The 21,499-nt window shown below is 44.1% G+C and overlaps 1 protein-coding gene across 1 annotated transcript; it reads right to left on the reverse strand.

Annotated features, from left to right (window-relative positions):
- Positions 1-5,798: 5,798 nt before the first annotated feature.
- On the reverse strand, positions 5,799-20,188 carry LOC307048742 (uncharacterized protein). The gene is made up of 6 exons (XM_079697947.1): positions 20,138-20,188; positions 15,633-15,888; positions 7,274-7,322; positions 6,879-6,985; positions 6,351-6,403; positions 5,799-6,087 (listed from the first exon to the last, which is right to left on the reverse strand). Exons 2-6 carry the CDS (start codon positions 15,781-15,783, stop codon positions 5,929-5,931), a joined length of 519 nt encoding a protein of 172 aa, XP_079554073.1. The 5' UTR covers positions 15,784-15,888; positions 20,138-20,188; the 3' UTR covers positions 5,799-5,928.
- Between the last annotated feature and the right edge of the window lie 1,311 nt (positions 20,189-21,499).

Genomic DNA, 21,499 nt, shown 5'->3' on the forward strand with positions numbered 1-21,499 from the left:
ACTTGATTTCTTGAAGACAAGAATAACAGTAACTTTCTCAAGTGCTGCTGTGAGGCTTATATGAGTTATATGTGAGGCACTTAAAATATGTCTGTTAAGACTATGGAAGTGTTTACACACAGTTATGACTACAAAAGTATTTATCATTATTATTGCTGTCATACACCCAAGAGGTGAAGGCCACTAAGCAGTTAGATGTGTGTCTATAGATGTCTACAGTTTGAGACGTAGATTTCAGGGGCGTCGGCAAGCAGACAGCACTAAAGCCTTTGGGAGTAGAGTGAGAAGGCAAAGGGCCAGGAGAGAGCCCCGAGGTGCTCCAATATCAGAGGGACAGGTGGAGCCTGCCAAGGACACCCCAAGGGCATGGCAAAGACACAGGAAGTGGGGTGGGAGCGCCCAGGTGCCAAGCCCCAAGGAACATCCTTCTAACTCACTGGGACCTCTGGCTGTCCCCCCGCCACTTTCCTTGTGCAGTCAAGATTGCTCCAGCTAGGTGTTTCCAGGGAACATTGGTGAATTCAGTAAATCAAATTTTTAACATCTATGCCCAGAGTGTATTAGAGGAGGACACTATTTTTACAAAGCCTGAAATACACCTACTTATAAAGACAAGAATCCTTTTGGGATGAGGGACATCCCTCTACACTCATCAATTTCAAAAGTTTGGACCTTTGTACATTCAGTATATCCTTTTCTCTATCTGGGCTGGCCTTCTTTGCACACAAGTTTTTTTTTCCGCTGTTTTTTGTGTCTGTTTTAACTCCCCTTAGATCATTGGCTCTTAAGGAAGTGAAAAATTAAGGACCATGTGATTTATTTATTTGTTGAGTTCCTGTTTATGAGATGTTGCTGCATAGTACTTGAGGCAGGTTCTCAAAAAAAAAAAAAAAAACACGTTACTGATAGTGGCCACGCCCTTCTAATGATGGCAAAATCGTCCTGCTGTTCTAGTCCATTCATCTGATCCATGAGAAATATCTCCTTGTAACATGATCAATTGTCATATGTCAGTTATAATAATTCTTCACATTTTTCTACAGCATCTTATAATTTACAGAATATTTTCATATAACATCATCAGAAAATACCTACCTTCAAAGTAGTCACAGATTATTTCCATAATCTGTGAACTTATTATTTCCATTTTAGAGATGAGAAAATCTGAACTTAAAGAAATCAGTTAACTTGCCAAAGGTTGTACAAGGTAAGTGAAGGGCCAAGACTGATAGCTGACAAGAGAGTGGTGCATGGAGTGGGTGGAGGGCAGGGGGCAGTGGGAGCTGTCCATCCTGGAAGCAGGCACTCAAGGGGTGCATTGTCTGCAGTGGATTTAAAAAATAATAAAACCAACTAAAAGCAGTCTGCTTTTTGTTATTACCATGCACCAGTGATTCCAAATACTGTCAGAAATACTCCTCCCTGCTGGGCACCGAGAAGCTGGCTTTTTCTATCCTCTAATAAGAAACATTAAGGGAGCAAGTGAACCTCATTTCCAGTCACACAGAGAGATTTTTCTCAGGACTTTGCAAAGCGTTTTACGTTCCAAATCCCTGCCCTTGTTAAAACAGATACATTTCTTTGAGGGTGTTCAGAACATTGCAGAATTATGTTTTCCCAAGAGAAACAGCAACCACCACATGGCCAAACATCTAGAAGCTCCTCAGCCTATTTAACAGAATTTCCCAAGAATCTTTCTTTCTTTCTTTCTTTTTTTTTTTTTTTTTTTTTTTGCGGTACACAGGTCTCTCACTGTTGTGGCCTCTCCCGTTGCGGAGCACAGGCTCCAGACGCGCAGGCTCAGCGGCCATGGCTCACGGGCCCAGTTGCTCCGCGGCATGTGGGATCTTCCCGGACCGGGGCACGAACCTGTGTCCCCTGCATCGGCAGGTGGACTCTCAACCACTGCGCCACCAGGGAAGCCCCCGCCAAGAATCTTTAGAAGAGCAGCACCCATTCACTCATTCAGCAAAATGCACTGAGCAGCTCCTCTGAGAGTGATGTAAGGCAGGAGCCATGGGTGAGGATGAGCAACAAGGAAAGGAGGACAGCTACATCCGCCAGGCCAGTGGGTTGTGGACAACTTCTTCTGCAGGTGAGCTGGAGGGATTTGTCTTAGTGCCCAAGACCTGGGCCTCCTTGGAGTGTATAACTCACTTGCCCTCTGCTTTAGCTGTAAAGGTCCAGAATTCTCCCATCCTAACTGAGAAGGGCAGCTGTTTGCTCCAAAATCACAAAGGCTAATTCAGAAGTGGAGAGTCCTAGCTGCTAGCAGCCCAGACCTGAGGGGTTTCCTGGAACCCATCAATGCTAATACTCAACGCTCTCAGTGCTAAAACTAGAACAGTCCAGCGCAAATCGGGATGGTTGCTCATCCATCCTTCTAGTTGCTGAGATTTTTTAATCATTATTTAGTGCTCATTTTACTTCTGTTGAAATCACTGTGGGTCCCAAGCTTGGGGCATGGAGAGTCTCAACATCTTCATCTTAGCTATGTATCGGAACATGAGCTCCAGGAAGAGCCTAGAGCAGGGCTTCTCGACAGCAGCATTTTGTGCAGGATAATTCTATTTTGTGGGGAGCCTTTACAGTGCATTGTAGGATGTTTAACAGCATCCCTAGCCTCTACCCACTATATGCCAGTAGCACACACACACACACACACACACACACACACACACACACGCCACTCCATTATGACAATCAAAAATGTCTCCAGATATTTTCAGATATCTGGGAAGGGGAGCAAAATTGCTCCCAGCTGAGAGCTACTGCACCAGAGAGATGTCTCTGGCTGCCTAACTAAAAATTGGGGGCTGTTGGGTACAGATCAAAGCTGGAAGAGGAGGTGTCCTCGCTTCAGATTGGGCACAGCTACCCCATTTGCCACATAAAAGACTAATAATGACTATTCTGCACCCTCCTTGGATAAAATCAGAAGCAGAGTTAGGCTGGGGTCTCCCTGGGACAGTCCCGCTTGGGCAGGTGTCCCCTTAAACAAGCTCTTCCCACAGGGCGTCACAAGGATTACTTCCCATCCTATGGGATGCTCCCTAAGAAAACAAAAGGGAGTTTAAAGAATACTATTCATAAAGTACATCACATATCGGAGGCTCTGAGAAGTCTCGCCATAAAGAAACCTGTTTAAATTTTTCAACACAGATATATGCTGAGGCCAGACTATCCATTTAAATACCATTGTTAATATCCCAATTGTAAGTTCTTTGGAAACTCTGGTGCCCTCCCTGAGATTTCTGAGAATTTTCAGACGGTTTGTGTTCTTGTGTTTGCTTCCAGCTCTGAGTTCAGCCTCCCCCTGAATTGTCCAACGCATTCAGATTGCACCTCTTACCACCTCCCTCTTATTTCTGCTCTATGCTGACCAAGATGTGGATTTCAGTCCCTTGTGCATGATGTCCCCTTCCCCAAAATACCCACACCAGACCTTGGTGTGTTCGACGGGCTTTACTGAGGTTTGTGGTGGGGGAAATGTTTTACATGACTTTAGCCCCCTTTCCCCTCAAAAATGTCCTTGTTGTCTCCCCAACAGCCTCCTCCACCCCCACCCCAACTCTATTCTCACTTTATTGTATAAAACAACTTTGCTCTCTGCTCCTTATTGGCCTTGGACTTGCTTTTGCACTTTCAAAGCCTTGTTAACAGGTGACCACATAATTTATCACCCAAACTATGACACTTTTGAGAATGAAAGTGGACCTAATAATAGTGTCTCTGGGACAACAGTTGTATACAAGGAAAGTCCCCATCATACCAGGTGTGCGGTCACCCTACATCTGTACTATAACAAAGGGCTCTCTGCCCTTGGACTTACCCAGTATCAACAGAACAAAGGGCAGAGGCTTAGAAATCTTTGTGTTTCCTTTCTGCTTCCTCCTCCCCTCTCCAGTCTCTATGAGCGGAAAGGAGCCATAAAGAATGTGTTTTCTTACTGATGTGAACCATATGCCATCCTCCTTTGAAGACAGAAGTGGCTTCTATCATTTTTGGTTTTAAATGAAAAATTATTTTTCTCCATTACTCTTTACTTATTCATCATTTCCCATACTTATTTGGTCATAGATCTCACCTACTCTCTACATCCCAACATCCATTAACATCTCTCATAACTGGAAGAACACACTTTGGGAAACTTTAAGCTCAAAGGTAGGGAGGATCATCTACACTGCCACGAAATAATCTTGAGTGATGACAGGATTAGGGTGGAGTGGAGACCAGGAGTCCCCTATAAATGAGGAGAATATCTGGAGATTAACAAATGTGAGCAGTGGGAGGATAGAGAGTGGTGCAGCCAGAGGCATAATCCCCAAAGGACCAGGGGTCCCTGTACTCCCACTGCATGGAGTATGCTGTGGGAAACACTGCCTTAGATCACTGATTCCCAAACTCAGGTGCTGATTTGTGGCACACACCTCATCTCCCCATACTGCCCACCCCCCGCCAACTCCAGACACACTAACATCCTTGATATTCTTTGACCATGTAAAGTATACTTCCACCTCAGGGCCTTTGCACTTGCTGTCCCTTCTGCCTGACATGCTCTTCCCCATTTACCCTCAGGTCTCACTTTCTCACTGCCTTCAGGTCAAATGTCAGCAAGCCTGTACCTGACTATCTAATACAAAATAGCAACCCATTCCCACCTGGTGTTCCCTACCTTCCAGGACTTGCTTAATTTTGGTCTATAGCACATGCTACTATGTGACAGTCTGTGTACTTTCTTGTTTATTTGTTCACTGCCCCCCTCCTAGAAGGTAAGCTCCATGAGAATAAGGTTTTGTCTGTTGGATTCACTGCTGTATTCCCAGGGTCTAGAATATGGTGGTGTTTAATGCATGTTTTTATTTATTTTATTTTTTTTAAGGAATTTTTTGTTGTTGTTGTTGTTGCTGTGCATGGGCTTTCTCTAGTTGCGGCAAGCGGGGCTACTCTTTGTTGCGGTGCGCAGGCTTCTCACTGCAGTGGCTTCTCTTATTGCAGAGCACAGGCTCTAGGTGCGCGGGCTTCAGTAGTTGTGGCACGTGGGCTCAGTAGTTGGGGCTCGCCGGCTCTAGAGCACAGGCTCAGTAGTTGTGGTGCACGGGCTTAGTTGCTCCGCGGCATGTGTCTAGGACCAGGGCTCGAACCCGTGTCCCCTGCTTTGGCAGGCGGATTCTTAACCACTGTGCCACCAGGGAAGCCCTAATGCATGTTTTTAAATGAAGGAAAGAAGGAATGAATCCGTTGCAAAGTTCCAGACATCTTCCGAAGTTCCCACGGAACAGACACTGGTTGGTGGTGACATGTACTCACTTCCACCGGGTGCTCCTTCCCCAGCTCCTGTCCCGGGTGGCCCCGCATCCTCTGCGTTCACTCCCTCAGGAAGAAGACTTTACATGTACTTGCAGCTCCCTCATGCCTCCTCCCCCCACACTTGGTACATAGTCCGGCAAAGCTGCTGTGAAGACACAGACACAGCAGTCAGCCATTCACGTCTCCAGACGTGAGTGTGACTCATGAATTAACCTCTACAGGGTGTCAATTCCTGACAGGGCAGAACAAGAGAGACAAAATCCAGAAGCTGGTCCTTGAGTGGTGCAAGCCCCACTCCTCAGCCCTTGCCTCAGGAGGGCAGAGGCGAGAAAGGGCTCCTCTGTTGGCCAGTCTCTCTCAGGAACCTACTTCCGGGGCTCAGGGTGGCTGGAATGATTGTGTCCCTTGTCTCTCAGATGTCACTCCTTTCCATTATAACTGCACTTTGTTTCCAATAAATTAGAAGAAATACCCAGTCGTTTACCTCCATCAGAATATGGTTTATGCATTTTAAACACACACACACACACACACACACATCTAAAGGAAAAGCTGTTTCAGGATCCAGATGGGGCACAGGTCTGACTCTCCTCTCTGAAACATCTCACTGGCTTCCCATCAGTGGAATACAATGGAGGCATATTCCACTTGGTCTGGTGATGTCCTTCTGGGGCGATCGAAAGGGGGTACGTTGGCATAGACAGCGAAGTCATCCTTTTTCCTGGGGGCCAAGTTGATCACGTTGGAATATATGGCATCAGCATGGCAGGAAAGCTCCTTTAGAAATAGGACACAGGTTAGAGGTACCAGCCACTTCTAAAGATAAAACCAGCTACTGGGGCCCCTATAGGACAGCAAGTGGAACATTGGGTTCTTGCTGAGCAAGCCCTAGATCTGCCTTGATTTTCAAAAACATTTCTTTCCGGGCTGTTCTCTGCCTCATCACCACCACCCCTGTATGGGGTCTACCTAGGAACAGCATGAAATCCTGGCAGAGATAACCAGGAGCCCCTCTAGGTATGACTCCACTATTTCCTTACCAAGGATTTGTGGAGAAGGTTGGTCTGATGCTTCAGTTGTTTCTTAGATAGTCCTAGAAAAATTAATAAATTCGGAGTCAGCCTGAGCTGGGGTAGTAACCATCTTTCCTTGATTGATTACTGGGCTTAGGGTTGGACTTCAGAATGCAAAATCCACCGTGTTCAACCCATTGGGCCTCTGAGACTGAGTTAAGTGCCCAGGAAGAGGCAGGGGGAGTAAGCACTGTTGGTATACTTTATAATTTTGGTTAGTATTTAGATGAGTTTGGCATCAATATTTATGTTAGTTGATGCATATAAACCATGTCTATACAGATTGCTTATGTATGGCTTTTAGCTTAAAGAATTTGTACCATAAATAAATCTTGTTGCTATGTGCTGAGTCCCTGGCAACTCCAGAGAACACACCCTATAGCCTGCCCTCTTCTACCCTCCCCCAAGGCTGCCCCATAGGAAAGACACCCCATCTCTGCCCTTGGTTTCTCCTCTTTCCTGGTTCCCAGCTCCAGGGCCAGCCGTTCAACTCACTCTCATGCCTCCATTTCTTCAGAGTCATGGACAAGAGCCCCACCAGCAGCAAAATGAGGGCCACGACACCGATGGAGCTAGAAACAGCTGTGGCTGCTGTGCCTAAGCTGAGGGAAGCAAACAAGACGATGAAGATGCTTCAGCTGCCCTGGCTGGCTGCGGTGATCATCCACAAAATTGCCCTGGGGCCTCCCCACTTCTGTGGGAGCTCTCTCTCCTCTGGGCTTCCACATCCCCAATAGCCAACCATCTCCTGCCCCCATTTTGAGCCTCTCTCCTCTGCCCCAGTCTCCATGGCCATGGTCCCACCCACACCAGTCCGCAAATGGGGGCCAAGCAGACCGTCTTCCAAGATCCCTGATACTCCTGCATGGGCCAGCCCTTCTCTCACCCACCTGCTGAGTTCTTTAGGGTCAGTGCCTATCTTCAGCGTGGTGATGTTCTCTGCAGAAAGGGATAGAGAAGAAAAAGAAAGGAAATTTGAGAGTAATTCTTTTTGTTTTGTTTTGTTAGTTATTTCTGAGATATACATTTTAAAATAATAACTAGAATTATGACTTATAACATTATACCAGAACATATAAGATGTTTAGAAATTTCATGTAATGTCTGAAACATTTATATTAACATATCTCTATACAAATAACCCAAAGAAAGTTTAGTATTACTTGTTTATTTCTGTTTGTTTGTTTGTTTTTTTATACTGCAGGTTCTTATTAGTCATCAGTTTTATACACATCAGTGGATACATGTCAATCCCAATCGCCCAATTCAGCACACCCCATCCCCACCCCACCGCGGTCTTCCCCCCTTGGTGTCCATACGTTTGTTCTCTACATCTGTGTCTCAACTTCTGCCCTGCAAACCGGTTCATCTGTACCATTTTTCTAGGTTCCCCATACATGCGTTAATATACGATATTTGTTTTTCTCTTTCTGCCTTACTTCACTCTGTATGACAGTCTCTACATCCATCCATGTCTCAACAAATGACTCAATTTCGTTCCTTTTTATGGCTGAGTAATAATCCATTGTATATATGTACCACATCTTTATCCATTCGTCTGTCGAAGGGCATTTAGGTTGCTTCCATGACCTGGTTATTGTAAATAGTGCTGCAATAAACATTGTGGTGCATGTGTCTTTTTGAATTATGGTTTTCTCTGGGTATATGCCCAGTAGTGGGATTGCTAGATCATATGGTAATTCTATTTTTAGTTTTTTAAGGAACCTCCATACTGTTCTCCATAGTGGCTGTATCAATTTACATTCCCACCAATAGTGCAAGAGGGTTCCCTTTTCTCCACACCCTCTCCAGCATTTGTTGTTTGTAGATTTTCTGATGATGCCCATTCTAACTGGTGTGAGGTGATACCTCATTGTAGTTTTGATTTTCATTTCTCTAATAATTAGTGATGTTGAGTAGCTTTTCATGTGCTTCTTGGCCATCTGTATGTCTACTTTGGAGAAATGTCTATTTAGGTCTTCTGCCCATTTTTGGATTGGGTTATTTGTTTCTTTAATATTGAGCTGCATGAGCTGTTTATATATTTTGGAGATTAATCCTTTGTCCGTTGATTCGTTTGCAAATATTTTCTCCCATTCTGAGGGTTGTCTTTTCATCTTGTTTATGGTTTCGTTTGCTGTGCAAAAGCTTTGAACTTTCATTAGGTCCCAATTGTTTATTTTTGGTTTTATTTCCATTACTCTAGGAGGTGGATCGAAAAATATCTTGCTGTGATTTATGTCAGAGAGTGTTCTTCCTATGTTTTCCTCTAAGAGTTTTATAGTGTCCGGTCTTACATTTAGGTCTCGAATCCATTTGGAGTTTATTTTTGCGTATGGTGTTAGGGAGTGTTCTAATTTCATTCCTTTACATGTAGCTGTCCAGTTTTCCCAGCACCACTTACTGAAGAGACTGTCTTTTCTCCATTGTATATCTTTGCCTCCTTTGTCATAGATTAGTTGACCATAGGTGCATGGGTTTATCTCTGGGCTTTCTATCTTGTTCCATTGATCTATGTTTCTGTTTTTGTGCCAGTACCATATTGTCTTGATTCCTGTAGCTTCGTATTATAGTCTGAAGTCAGGGAGTCTGATTCCTCCAGCTCCTTTTTTTTCCCTCAAGACTGCTTTGGCTATTCAGGGTCTTTTGTGTCTCCATCCAAATTTTAAGATGATTTGTTCTAGTTCCATAAAAAATGCCATTGGTAATTTGATAGGGATTGCATTGAATCTGTAGATTGTTTTGGGTATTATAGTCATTATCACAATATTGATTCTTCCAATCCAAAAACATGGTATATCTCTCCATCTGCTGGTATCATCTTTAATTTCTTTCATCAGTGTCTTATAGTTTTCTGCATACAGGTCTTTTGTCTTCCTAGGTAGGTTTATTCCTAGGTATTTTATTCTTCTTGTTGCAATGGTAAATGGGAGTGTTTCCCTAATTTCTCTTTCAGATTTTTCATCATTAGTGTATAGGAATGCAAGAGATTTCTGTGCATTAATTTTGTATCCTGCAACTTTACCAAATTCATTGATTAGCTCTAGTAGTTTTCTGGTGGCATTTTTAGGATTCTCTATGTATAATATCATGTCATCTGCAAACAGTGACAGTTTTACTTCTTCTTTTCCAATTTGTATTCCTTTTATTTCTTTTTCTTCTCTGATGGCCAAGGCTAGGACTTCCAAAACTATGTTGAATAATAGTGGTGAGAGTGGACATCCTTGTCTTGTTCCTGATCTTAGAGGAAATGCTTTCAGTTTTTCACCATTGAGAATGATGTTTGCTGTAGGTTTGTCGTATATGGCCTTTATTATGTTGAGCTAGGTTCCCTCTATGCCCACTTTCTGGAGAGTTTTTATCATAAATGGGTCTTGAATTTTGTCAAAAGCTTTTTCTGCATCTATTGAGATGATCATATGGTTTTATTCTTCAATTTGTTAATATGGGGTATCACATTGATTGATTTGTGTATATTGAAGAATCCTTGCATCCCTGGGAAAAATTCCACTTGATCGTGGTGTATGATCCTTTTAATGTGCTGTTGGATTCTGTTTGCTAGTATTTTATTGAGGATTTTTTCATCTATATTCATCAGTGATATTGGTCTGTAATTTTCTTTTTTTGTAGTATCTTTGTCTGGTTTTGGTATCAGGGTGATGGTGGCCTCATAGAATGAGTTTGGGAGTGTTCCTTACTCTGCAATTTTTTGGAAGAGTTTGAGAAGGATGGGTGTTAGCTCTTCTCTAAATGTTTGATAGAATTCACCTGTGAAGCCATCTGGTCCTGCACTTTTGTTTGCTGGAAGTTTTTTGTTGTTTTTTTTTTTGCGGTACGCAGGCCTCTCACTGTTGTGGCCTCTCCCCTTGTGGAGCACAGGCTCCGGACGCGCAGGCTCAGTGGCCATGGCCCACGGGTCCTGCCACTCCGTGGCATGTAGGATCTTCCTGGACTGGAGCACGAACCCGCGTCCCCTGCATCAGCAGGCAGACTCTCAACCCCTGCGCCACCAGGGAAGCCCTGTTGGAAGATTTTTAATCACAGTTTCAATTTCATTACTTGTGATTGGTCTGTTCATATTTTCTGTTTCTTCCTGGTTCAGTCTTGGAAGGTTATACCTTTCTAAGAATTTGTCCATTTCTTCCAGGTTGTCCATTTTATTGGCATAGAGTTGCTAGTAGTAGTCTTTTAGGATGCTTTGTATTTCTGTGGTGTCTGTTGTAACTTCTCCTTTTTCATTTCTAATTTTATTGATTTGAGTCCTCTCCCTCTTTTTCTTGATGAGTCTGGCTAATGGTTTATCAATTTTGTTTATCTTCTCAAAGAACCAGCTTTTAGTTTTATTCATCTTTGCTATTGTTTTCTTTGTTTCTATTTCATTTATTTCTGCTCTGATCTTTATGATTTCTTTCCTTCTGCTAACTTTGGGTTTTGTTTGTTCTTCTTTCTCTAGTTCCTTTAGGCGTAAGGTTAGATTGTTTATTTGAGATTTTTGTCATTTCTTGCGGTAGGCTTGTATAGCTATAAAATTCCCTCTTAGAACTGTTTTTGCTGCATCCCATAGGTTTTGGATCATCGTGTTTCCATTGTTATTTGTCTCTAGGTATTTTCTGATTTCCTCTTTGATTTCTTCAGTGATCTCTTGGTTATTTAGTAACGTATTGTTTAGCCTCCATGTGTTTGTGTTTTTTATGTTTTTTTCCCTGTAATTGATTTCTAATCTCATAGTGTTGTGGTCAGAAAAGATGCTTGATATGATTTCAATTTTCTTAAATTTACTGAGGCTTGATTTGTGACCCAAGATGTGATCTATCCTGGAGAATGTTCCATGCGCACTTGAGAAGAAAGTGTAATCTGCTGTTTTTGGATGGAATGTCCTATAAATATCAATTAAATCTATCTGGTCTATTGTGTTATTTAAAGCTTCTGTTTCCTTATTATTTTCATTTTGGATGATCTGTCCATTGGTGTAAGTGAGGTGTTAAAGTCCCTCACTATTACTGTGTTACTATTTCCTCTTTCAGAGCTGTTAGCAGTTGTCTTATGTATTGAGGTGCTCCTATGTTGGGTGCATATATATTTATAGTTGTCATATCTTCTTCTTGGATTAATCCCTTGATCATTATGTAGTGTCCTTCCTTGTCTCTTGTAACATTCTTTATTTTAAAGTCTATTTTATCTAGTGTGAGTATTGCTACTCCAGCTTTCTTTTGATTTCCATTTACATGGAATATCTTTTTCCATCCCCTCACTTTCAGTCTGTATGTGTCCCTAGGTCTGAAGTGGGTCTCTTGTAGACAGCATATAGATGGGTCTTGTTTTTGTATGCATTCAGCGAGCCTGTGTCTTTTGGTTGGAACATTTAATCCATTCACGTTTAAAGTAATTATTGATATATAGGTTACTACTACCACTTTATTAATTGTTATGGTTTGCTTTTGTAGGTCCTTTTCTTTTCTTGTGTTTCCCACTTAGAGAAGTTCCTTTAACATTTGTTGTAGAGCTGGTTTGGTGGTGCTGAATTCTCTTAGCTTTTGCTTGTCTGTAAAGCTTTTGATTTCTCCATTGAATCTGAATGAGATCCTTGCTGGGTAGGGCAATCTTGGTTGTAGGTTCTTCCCTTTCATCACTTTAAGTATATCATGCCACTCCCTTCTGGCTTGTAGAGTTTCTGCTGAGAAATCAGATGTTAACCTTGTGGGAGTTCCCTTGTATGTTATTTGTCATTTTTCCCTTGCTGCTTTCAATAATTTTTCTTTGTCTTTAATTTTTGCCAATTTGATTACTATGTGTCTCGGCGTGTTTCTCCTTGGGTTGATCCTGTATGGGACTCACTGTGCTTCCTGGACTTGGGTGGCTATTTCCTTTCCCATGTTAGGGAAGTTTTCGACTATAATCTCTTCAAATATTTTCTCTGGTCCTTTCTCTCTCTCTTCTCCTTCTGGGACCCCTATAATGCGAATGTTGTTGTGTTTAATGTTGTCCCAGAGGTCTCTTAGGCTGTCTTCATTTCTTTTCATCCCTTTTTCTTTATTCTGTTCCGCAGCAGTGAATTCCACCATTCTGTCTTCCAGGTCACTTATCCGTTCTTCTGCCTCAATTATTCTGCTATTGATTCCTTCTAGTGTAGTTTTCATTTCAGTTATTATATTGTTCATCTCTCTTTGTTTGTTCTTTAATTCTTCTAGGTCTTTGTTAAACGTTTCTTGTATCTTCTCGATCTTTGCCTCCATTCTTTTTCTGAGGTCCTGGATCATCTTCACTATCATTATTCTGAATTCTTTTTCTGGAAGATTGTCTATCTCCACTTCATTTAGTTGTTTTTCTGAGGTTTTATCTTGTTCCTTCATCTGGTACATAGCCCTCTGCATTTTTGTCTTGTCTATCTTTCTGTGAATGTGGTTTTTGTTCCACAGGCTGCAGGATTGTAGTTCTTCTTGCCTCTGCTGTCTGTCCTCTGGTGGATGAGGCTATCTAAGAGGTTTGTGCAAGTTTCCTGATGGGAGGGACTGGTGGTGGGTAGAGCTGGCTGTTGCTCTGGTGGGCAGAGCTCAGTAAAACTTTAATCCGCTTGACTGCTGATGGGTGGGGCTGGGTTCCCTCCCTGTTGGTTGTTTGGCCTGAGGCAACCCAACACTGGAGTCTACCTGTGCTCTTTGGTGGGGCTAATGGCAGACTCACTTCTGCTGCCAGTGTCCTTGTCCCCACAGTGAGCCACAGCCCCCACCCCCCGCCTCTGCAGGAGACCCTCCAACACCAGCAGGTAGGTCTGGTTCAGTCTCCCCTGGGGTCACTGCTCCTTCCCCTGGGTCCTGATGCACACACTACTTTGTGTGTGCCCTCCAAGAGTGGAGTTTCTGTTTCCCCCAGTCCTGTCGAAGTCCTGAAGTCAATTCCCACTAGGCTTCAAAGTCTGATTCTCTAGGAATTCCTCCTCCTGTTGCCGGACCCCAAGGTTGGGAAGCCTGACGTGGGGCTCAGACCCTTCACTCCAGTGGGTGGACTTCTGTGGTATAAGTGTTCTCCAGTCTGTGAGTCACCCACCCACCAGTTATGGGGTTTGATTTTACTGTGATTGTGCCCCTCCTACCATCTCATTATGGCTTCTCCTTTGTCTTTGGATGTGGGGTATCTTTACTGGTGAGTTCCAGTGTCTTCCTGTTGATGATTGTCCAGCAGCTAGTTGTGATTCTGGTGTTCTCGCAAGAGGAAGTGAGAGCCGAGAATAATTCTTTAACACATGCCATAGACTGAATGTTTGTGTGCTGCCAAAATTCATATGTTAAATCCTAACCCCAAGGTGATGGTATTTGGAGGTGGGGTCTTTGGGAGGTGATTAGGTCAAGAGGGTGGAGCCCTCATGCCTGAGATTACTTCTTTTATAGAAGACCCCAGAGGGTCTCCTCATGCCCTTCCAACCTGTGAGGACACAGCAAGAAGACAGCCATCTAAGAACAAGAAGTGGGCTCTCACCAGACACTGAATGTGCTAGTGCCTTAATCTTGGACCTTCCAGCATCCAGAACTCTGAGAAATAAATGTCTATTGTTTATAAATCACCCAGTCAAACAGTAATTTGTTATAGCAGCCCAAACTGACCAAGACAACACATATAAAAATGAGCTCTACAGGATCCTAAGCAGTAATATTAGCTGCCTTACCTTGGGGACTTAATATATGCCAGGCACATTCATTACCTTATTTAAGCTTCATAAACAGGCAATAAGGTAGGAACAATTATTATTCCCACCTTACAGTAAGGAAACCAACTCTCAGGGATCAGACTTGCTCAAGGTCATAGAGCTAGATAGTGGCAGATATCAGACTTGAACCTACATCTCTCCAACTTTAAATTGTGTGTTTATGAATACTACACTTTGTTGCCACTGTGCCATCATTTTACTCTTGAGTTCTGCCATTCTTACAAAGGAGTAAGTGTTACCAGACATGACAGGATATCCAGAAAAAAGACAACCAGGAGGGTGCAGGTGATCCGTCCCCAGGGAGGGGCATGTGAGGGGGTGAGGAGTGGTCAGGATACCAGCTAACTGGGCTGGAACTAGGCAGAGGTGGCAGCTGTGAGAGCCTGCCCATGCTTAAGTGAGGAGGTGATGGTGATATTATCCACACTGAAAAAAGTTCTTCTACATCAAGGGATGAAGACCCCAAGCCCATCCCCTATCCAGCCACAGTCTGTCCCTGGATTCTCGGGGTTAGAAGGAATCTTAAAACATTTCTAACCCAACCCTCTTTCTGTATAGATCTTTAGGGTCAGCCACTGGCCCCTGCTGAGTGCTGGAGCCAGGACTGGAGTTTTCAATTCTAAACCCGAAGTGCTCTTGCCTACACTGGGGCCTCTTCCTATTCCTTCCCTCTTAAAATGGAGGTGCGTGATCCAGCCCCTATAGCAGGTGGCACATTCCAGACACATCTTGGGAGCTGACTGCTCAGACACCCGAATGCAGAGACTGCTACTAGGGTGGGGTGGAGGGAACCTAGTGGATCACTAGGGCAGTCTAATACCCACTGACAATACATAATATCTGAAAGTGGAAGTACCAAGAGTTACAGCCTCTTGGGGCACTAAGACCAGTTGGAATTATGTCAAGCACCTCGATGGCTCACTTCCTCTCTGCCTTCTTTCAAGTAAGTTAGCTGACCTCACTAAGTTTTTCTTTAACAGCCCCTGCCCAACTTCTGGGCAAAGGGTAGGGAGGGGACTTGGAAACCAGATCTTTCTAGTGCCCATGGAATTACCCAAGATGAGGTACCAAGTCACAGGGCTTGGTGTTTGGAGCCGTGGAATAGGGTGAGATGTCACACAAAAGCCTGGAGCAATGAGATGGGAACCTGGGGCTCCAGCTGGGGGTTGCTGGCCGGGGGTTGCTGAGAACAGGGCATACCTGTTCTCAGCAAGGATGACAGACAGCATGAGGGTGTCCACCTAGAGTCAGAAAGACAAGGGCCTATCCTGAAAAAGCAGAGGAGGGTTGGTGGGGGTGAGGAGAACAAGCATGAAGGATGATATCATGAAAGAGCCTGAGCTTTAGGGTCCCGTGACCTGGTCTCAGGTACTTCTAACTGTGTGATCTTAAGACAGTCACATAATCTCTCTGAGCCACATTTTCCGCATCTGTGAGATGGACATAGTATTCAACCCGTAGGGTTTTTAAAGAACTAAATGGTGAGACAATTATTTAACAGTAATTAGTAGTCACTTTGCCCAGGGCTCACTTTCAGCTAATCTTACCCAAGCTGAACAACTGTGTGGTGTTGTCTAAGATGTCACCACTGGCTCTGGAATCCTGGAACCTATAGTTGGTCCAATTCATCTTGCCAAGGGGTCTAACCAGAGGGTTCTTGTCCCATCTACCGAGGTTCCCAGGATAGGTGGTCCTCATTAGCTGGAAGCAGAGTTTCTCAGAGGTACTTAGCAGCCGGCAGACACAAGCCCAGGGAACTGGCACCTCTCTTCTCCTCCCTGTCTTTCATCCCTCCACGGGAACCTGTTGGGTGCAGAGAATGTTAGACTGTCACTGCTGGAAAGGAGGGCCTCAAAAGGCATTGAGATAGCATTTCCCTCTTAAAGAAGCCATCTTCAGATTGGCCTTCCCCAAGCACATGGTCCAAAGTCGGCTTCCCAACCTCTCTGCCACATCACCCTCTGATCTCTTAATTAGTATGTGAATTAACCTCAACCATTTATTTGTTTGCTTGTTTATTGTCAGTTTCTCATCACATGAACGTAAGCTCCACAAGAACAGAAACCTTCTCATCACTGTATCCCCAAGGCCTAGAATAGTGCCTCACCAACAAATAGGTTCAACATACACTCGTTGAGTGAATGAATGAATAAATGCCAAAAACTCCTTCAGAGCACCCTGACCATGTTCTGTCAGAACCGTGGGGAGTCTCCACCACAGGATTTTAATCCTTTAGTTGATGACAAACCTTTATCCTTTGAAGGAGAAGTCGATTTTTAAAAGCCCACAGTCGGGCTTCCCTGGTGGCACAGTGGTTGAGAGTCCGCCTGCCGATACAGGGGACATGGGTTCGTGCCCCGGTCCGGGAAGATCCCACGTGCCGTGGAGCGGCTGGGCCCATGAGCCATGGCCGCTGAGCCTGCATGTCCGGAGCCTGTGCTCCGCAGCGGGAGAGGCCACAACAGTGAGGGGCCCGAAAAAAAAAAAAATGCCCACAGTCATCTGAACCAACCAAATTGTGTGACAATTAGGTGACAATTGATCTGGGAAGTGCCAATTGTGGAAATAGAGGCATTATGCCAACCAAACACCAAGAGCAATGTCCTGGAAGAGCCTGGAGGAGGATGCTACACCTGGGCATACGGGGAGCCCTGGGGAAGAGAGTGAGGATGACGTAACCCTGCGAGCCACCATCAGAGGCACATGTATCCTGCCTGGGCCTCCAGCCCCTGCTTCGGGTGGGAAGTGAGGAGAGAGGTGTGTTTAGGACCACATGAAAGAGGATCTATCATCTTCTGTCCCCCACTCACTGCCACATCCCCACAAAGAGATTTGCAGGAACTGTCAGGAAATCCCCTAACAAGGCGAGAGTGGAACCCAGAGCCCAGATGACATAGATGAGTCACTAAGCCCCCCTGGAGTCTGTTTCCCTATTTATGAAACAGGGCAAGAGTGAAAAGAATAAGGCATGACTCTAAAAATGACCAGTTCTTTTCACAAATGTATCTCGTCCCTTTCTAGTGTCCTCTTTGCATATGCCCCCGTGTACATTGTGTAATTTTTCTGATAATCATTCTATTGCTCAAGCAATTCTAAGAACTCGTTTATGGAGTATAGCCTTTGTAAGTGTTAAGAATTGTTTTTATTTTTAATTTTGGAAGAAGGAGGGAATGTCATAATTTTTTCAGTTTGGGGCTTCTAAAAGTTTTTATTTTATTAGATAACATTCATATGGTTTCAAACTTAAAAGGTACGGAAGGATAATCCTTGAAAAACTGCTTTTCTACCCTTCACCCCAAGCAGCTAGTTCCTCTCCCTGGAAGCAACCAGCATTCCCAGTTTACTGTATACCTTATGTATACATGAGCAAACACACAGACACACAGGCATATAGACACACACACACGATACAGTTTTTTTCCCTGTGGATGACAGCATACTATATATATTGATCTGTCCCTTCCCTTTTTACTTAATATACTTTGGAGTTAATTTGTAATCAATATGTATAGAACTTTCTCATTCTTTTTTTCAGCTGACAAGTGTTCTATTCCATGGAAGCCCATGGTTTATTGAACTGGTCTCCTAGTTGTGGGCACTAAGATTTTGTTTCCAATTTTTACTCTTCAAAGGATGATGCAATTATTAAACGTATTCAAACATCATTTGCCCATGTGTGAATATACATGTAGAATTAGGGGAAAGCTTGTTAAAGTAGCTTTGCAATCCAAATTTTAAGAAGTCAGTGTTACTTTTTAAAACTCCAAAAATGTAGTGCTACCCAATTGACTACCCAAATAATTAACAAGATTTCCCTCCACACGGCCTTAGGCTATTTCCAAACATCAAACTGCTCCGAAAAGAACAAAGATCTGAGACCACTGAGGGTATTCAACAGAATTGCATCACCTCTGGAGGTTGCCTTCTGTTAGAATCCAAATGCCATCCGCAGCAGCAGCACTAGAAGAAGTGGAGTGTTTCCCGAGGTGACTGTGAGGGTGGGATAACTCTCAATGACACAGATATTTCCAAGTATTTCAAACAAGATTTACTGAGTCCCAATCCATAGTCTGCTTAAAATAAGGGTGAGCAGGGAACGGCCTTGCCATCAAGAAACCGATGGTCTAAGGCGGCAGGCAGTTCTCAAAGTGTGGTCTAAGGACCTCCTGGGGGTTCCAGAGATCCTTTCAGAGATTTGGTGAGGTCAAAACTCTTTCATAACAGTGCTAAGATGCTAGTTGCCATTTTCACTCTCTGCCTTTCTCAAGGTCCAGTGGAGTTTTCCAAAGGCTAGGTGATGTGTGATATGGCAACAGACTGAATGCAGAAGCAGATCTGAGAATCTAGCTCTCTTTCATCAAACCAGATATTAATAATGAGATTGGCAAAAACGTAAAGCAGCACCTTTCTTCTCACTAAATTTTTCATGATTTGGAAAATATGGTTATTTTTTATAAAAGCGTGTTAATTACATTAATATGTAATAGTTATAGTACCATTTAAAAATTAGTTAATTACATATCTTTAAATTGTCTTAGTTTTGATTCCTAATATGGTAAATATAAATATATATAGCCTACATAAGCAATAGCTCTTTGGGTTCCTTAATAATTTTTTTAAATTAATTTATTTATTTATTTTGGGCTGCGTTGGGTCTTCGTTGCTGCGCCTGGACTACCTCTAGTTGCTGCGAGCGGGGGCTACTCTTCGTTGCAGTGCGCGGGCTTCTCATTGCTGCGGCTTCTTTTGTTGCAGGGCATGGGCTCTAGGCGTGCAGGCTTCAGTAGTTGCGATGCGTGGGCTCAGCAGTTGTGGCTCGCGGTCTCTAGAGCGCAGGCTCTGTAGTTGTGGTGCAAGGGCTTAGTTGCTCCACGGCATGTGGAATCTTCCTGGACCAGGGATCAAACCCGTGTCCCCTGCATTGGCAGGCGGATTCTTAACCACCGCGCCACCAGGGAAGTCCTCCTTAATAATTTTTAAGAGTATAAGGGGGCGCTGAGATCAAAAAATTTGAGAACTGCTGAGCTAAGTAATTTCTTCACCACAGGGTAGGTGAGGGGCACTTCACCAAGGGTGTAATCAAGGAGCACAAACCAAAAGATGCAGGAGAAACAGAAATGGGCATCTCAAATAGCAGTATATGTCAAGGAGAACAGGTAATCTCTTGGAAGAGAGAACTCTCTGGGGCCTCCTGGCTGGCAACATGGCAGCTGTGTAGACAGGCTCTGCCAGAGAGGACAGAGCCCAGATGTGGGGGAACAGGCTCTGAGGTGGAGGGAGTGGGGAGAGGAAGCAGAAATCCTATGCCAGACCAAGCTGCTGACTGCCTCCCCCTTGGATTCCAAGGGTCACCTGCCCTGCCCCCAAACAAATCCACCCTGGCTGCTGGTGCCTAAAATTCCAATGAAGTGTTTCATTCTCTTGGCCAAAAGGCAAATTCAATCCCAAGCAATGCCAAGTGTTCAAGCCTACACGAATATGGTTACTTAGATGCATTAGAAGGTTGCATTTTATTAAAACAAGAGTGTGTATCAATGGCAGGGTGGAGTGGTTGGGGGCAGGGAGTGGGGAATAGGCATGGAGACCAAAAAATATTAAATATATAGACCATAAGAGCTATGCATGGACCCATGATGGCAGAGCACCACCAACAGATGAGTTTGATCAAGCTAATTCTGGGCAACTAAAATCAAAGAAAAGAATCCAATCTAGCCAAATTGTTTTTAGTGTTTGGTATGTATCCAGCAGTATAAGGCAGGCTGCTGGGGTAGAGAGGAATTAGACATGAGCCCTGGGCTCGGAGAGTGGTATCCCCTGTCCTCCCAGTCCAATCTGGCAGAAAAGGTCTCCACTGACCCCCAACAGCTGTAAGAAAAGGCAGGTGTGTGGTCAGTGCTAAAATGATGTACCAACAAAGGGCTATTCATCCAACAAAAGACAAAACATTTCTAACTTGGGCAATGAGGGAAGGCTGCATGGAGGAGGTGCCATTTGTGCTGATTCTAGATGATAGGAAGCCTTTCTATAGGCAGTGCTGAGACTCTGGACATACCAGGGTGCTAGGAGCAAAGGCAGGGCAGTTGGAACATGCAGTCACTTATCCCTCGGTGAACATCTGAAATCACGCATAAGAGGAGGAATCCTGGACACCTGAGGATGAAGGGAAGCTGTCACGTAGGATGGCGGAAAGAAGGAGGGACAGAACCTGGGGAAACAGGGTGTGGGAAAGACAGTTCACAAACGAGACCTCAAGAGCCCCATGTGGACCGAGATCACACCTGATCTGACTTATACCAGCCCATAGGCCAGTACCTGGAACGTAGCAGGCCCACAGTAAATGCTTAATGAGTGAGTGAAAGGTTGGACACACTCCTTTTTTCCAGGCTGGCCACAAATGTACTGTTGTAATCAAGCGGGGCCATCAGGAAAAGAGTGGGGAGGATGTTCAACCAAACTTCCTCCTGGCTTCCTCTGAAGTAAATATTCTCACCATTTCTGGGACTTTAACTGCCTTTCTGTTTTTGCAAAATTTCATTTCTCAAAATAGAAACTCTGTGTCCTTTTGAGGTTTATTACAGAGCCATTTATTGGTTGGGGGTTGCTGTAAAAATCACCTTTAGGTTTTCAGTTTGCATGGTGACTTATCTGCAAGCTTCAAACAATTGCCTTAACATTTGGCTTCCTAAGAAAATCAGAATGTCAGCCTCTCAGGCTCCTACAGAAGCTCACCTCTGGACATGTGAAACCAGCAGCTGTCCACATGTGACTTAACAGGAACTGATTCCAAATTCATTGGTATTACTGTCTTTTACTGGCTCTGCACATGTACTTTATTCAATTTGAAAAACATAATACAATTTTTTTTTTTTTTTTTTTTTTTTGTGTGCAGTACGCGGGCCTCTCACTGTTGTGGCCTCTCCCGTTGCGGAGCACAGGCTCTGAGCGCACAGACTCAGCGGCCACGGCTCACGAGCCCAGCCGCTCCATGGCATGTGGGATCTTCGCGGACCGGGGCACGAACCCATGTCCCCTGCATTGGCAGGCGGACCCTCAACCACTGCACCACCAGGGAAGCCCCATATAATTTTTAAAGAAAGCACATTTTATCAAGTGCAAAATGGAAACCCCATGCACATCTCATGATTTCATTTACTACTCAGAACTGGGAACATCTCCCATGGCCTCCATGTAGCAGTTTGAAGGATTAGGCATACTTATCCCCATTTGCAGATGAACTGATAGAGGATCCCTAGGGAGTGGTGAGTGAATTGCCCAAGGTCACAGCAAACCTCATGACAAGTATCCAAACACAGATCTCAGGATCCCTTAGTCTTTCCTCCATTACCTACACAGGTTGTTTCTATGTATATGGGAGCACTTTATTAGCTGTAATGGCCACAGAAATGTTTAGAGT

This window comes from Hyperoodon ampullatus (assembly GCF_949752795.1).
Source record: "Hyperoodon ampullatus genome assembly, chromosome: 2".
NCBI classification, from domain to species: Eukaryota; Metazoa; Chordata; class Mammalia; order Artiodactyla; family Ziphiidae; genus Hyperoodon; species Hyperoodon ampullatus.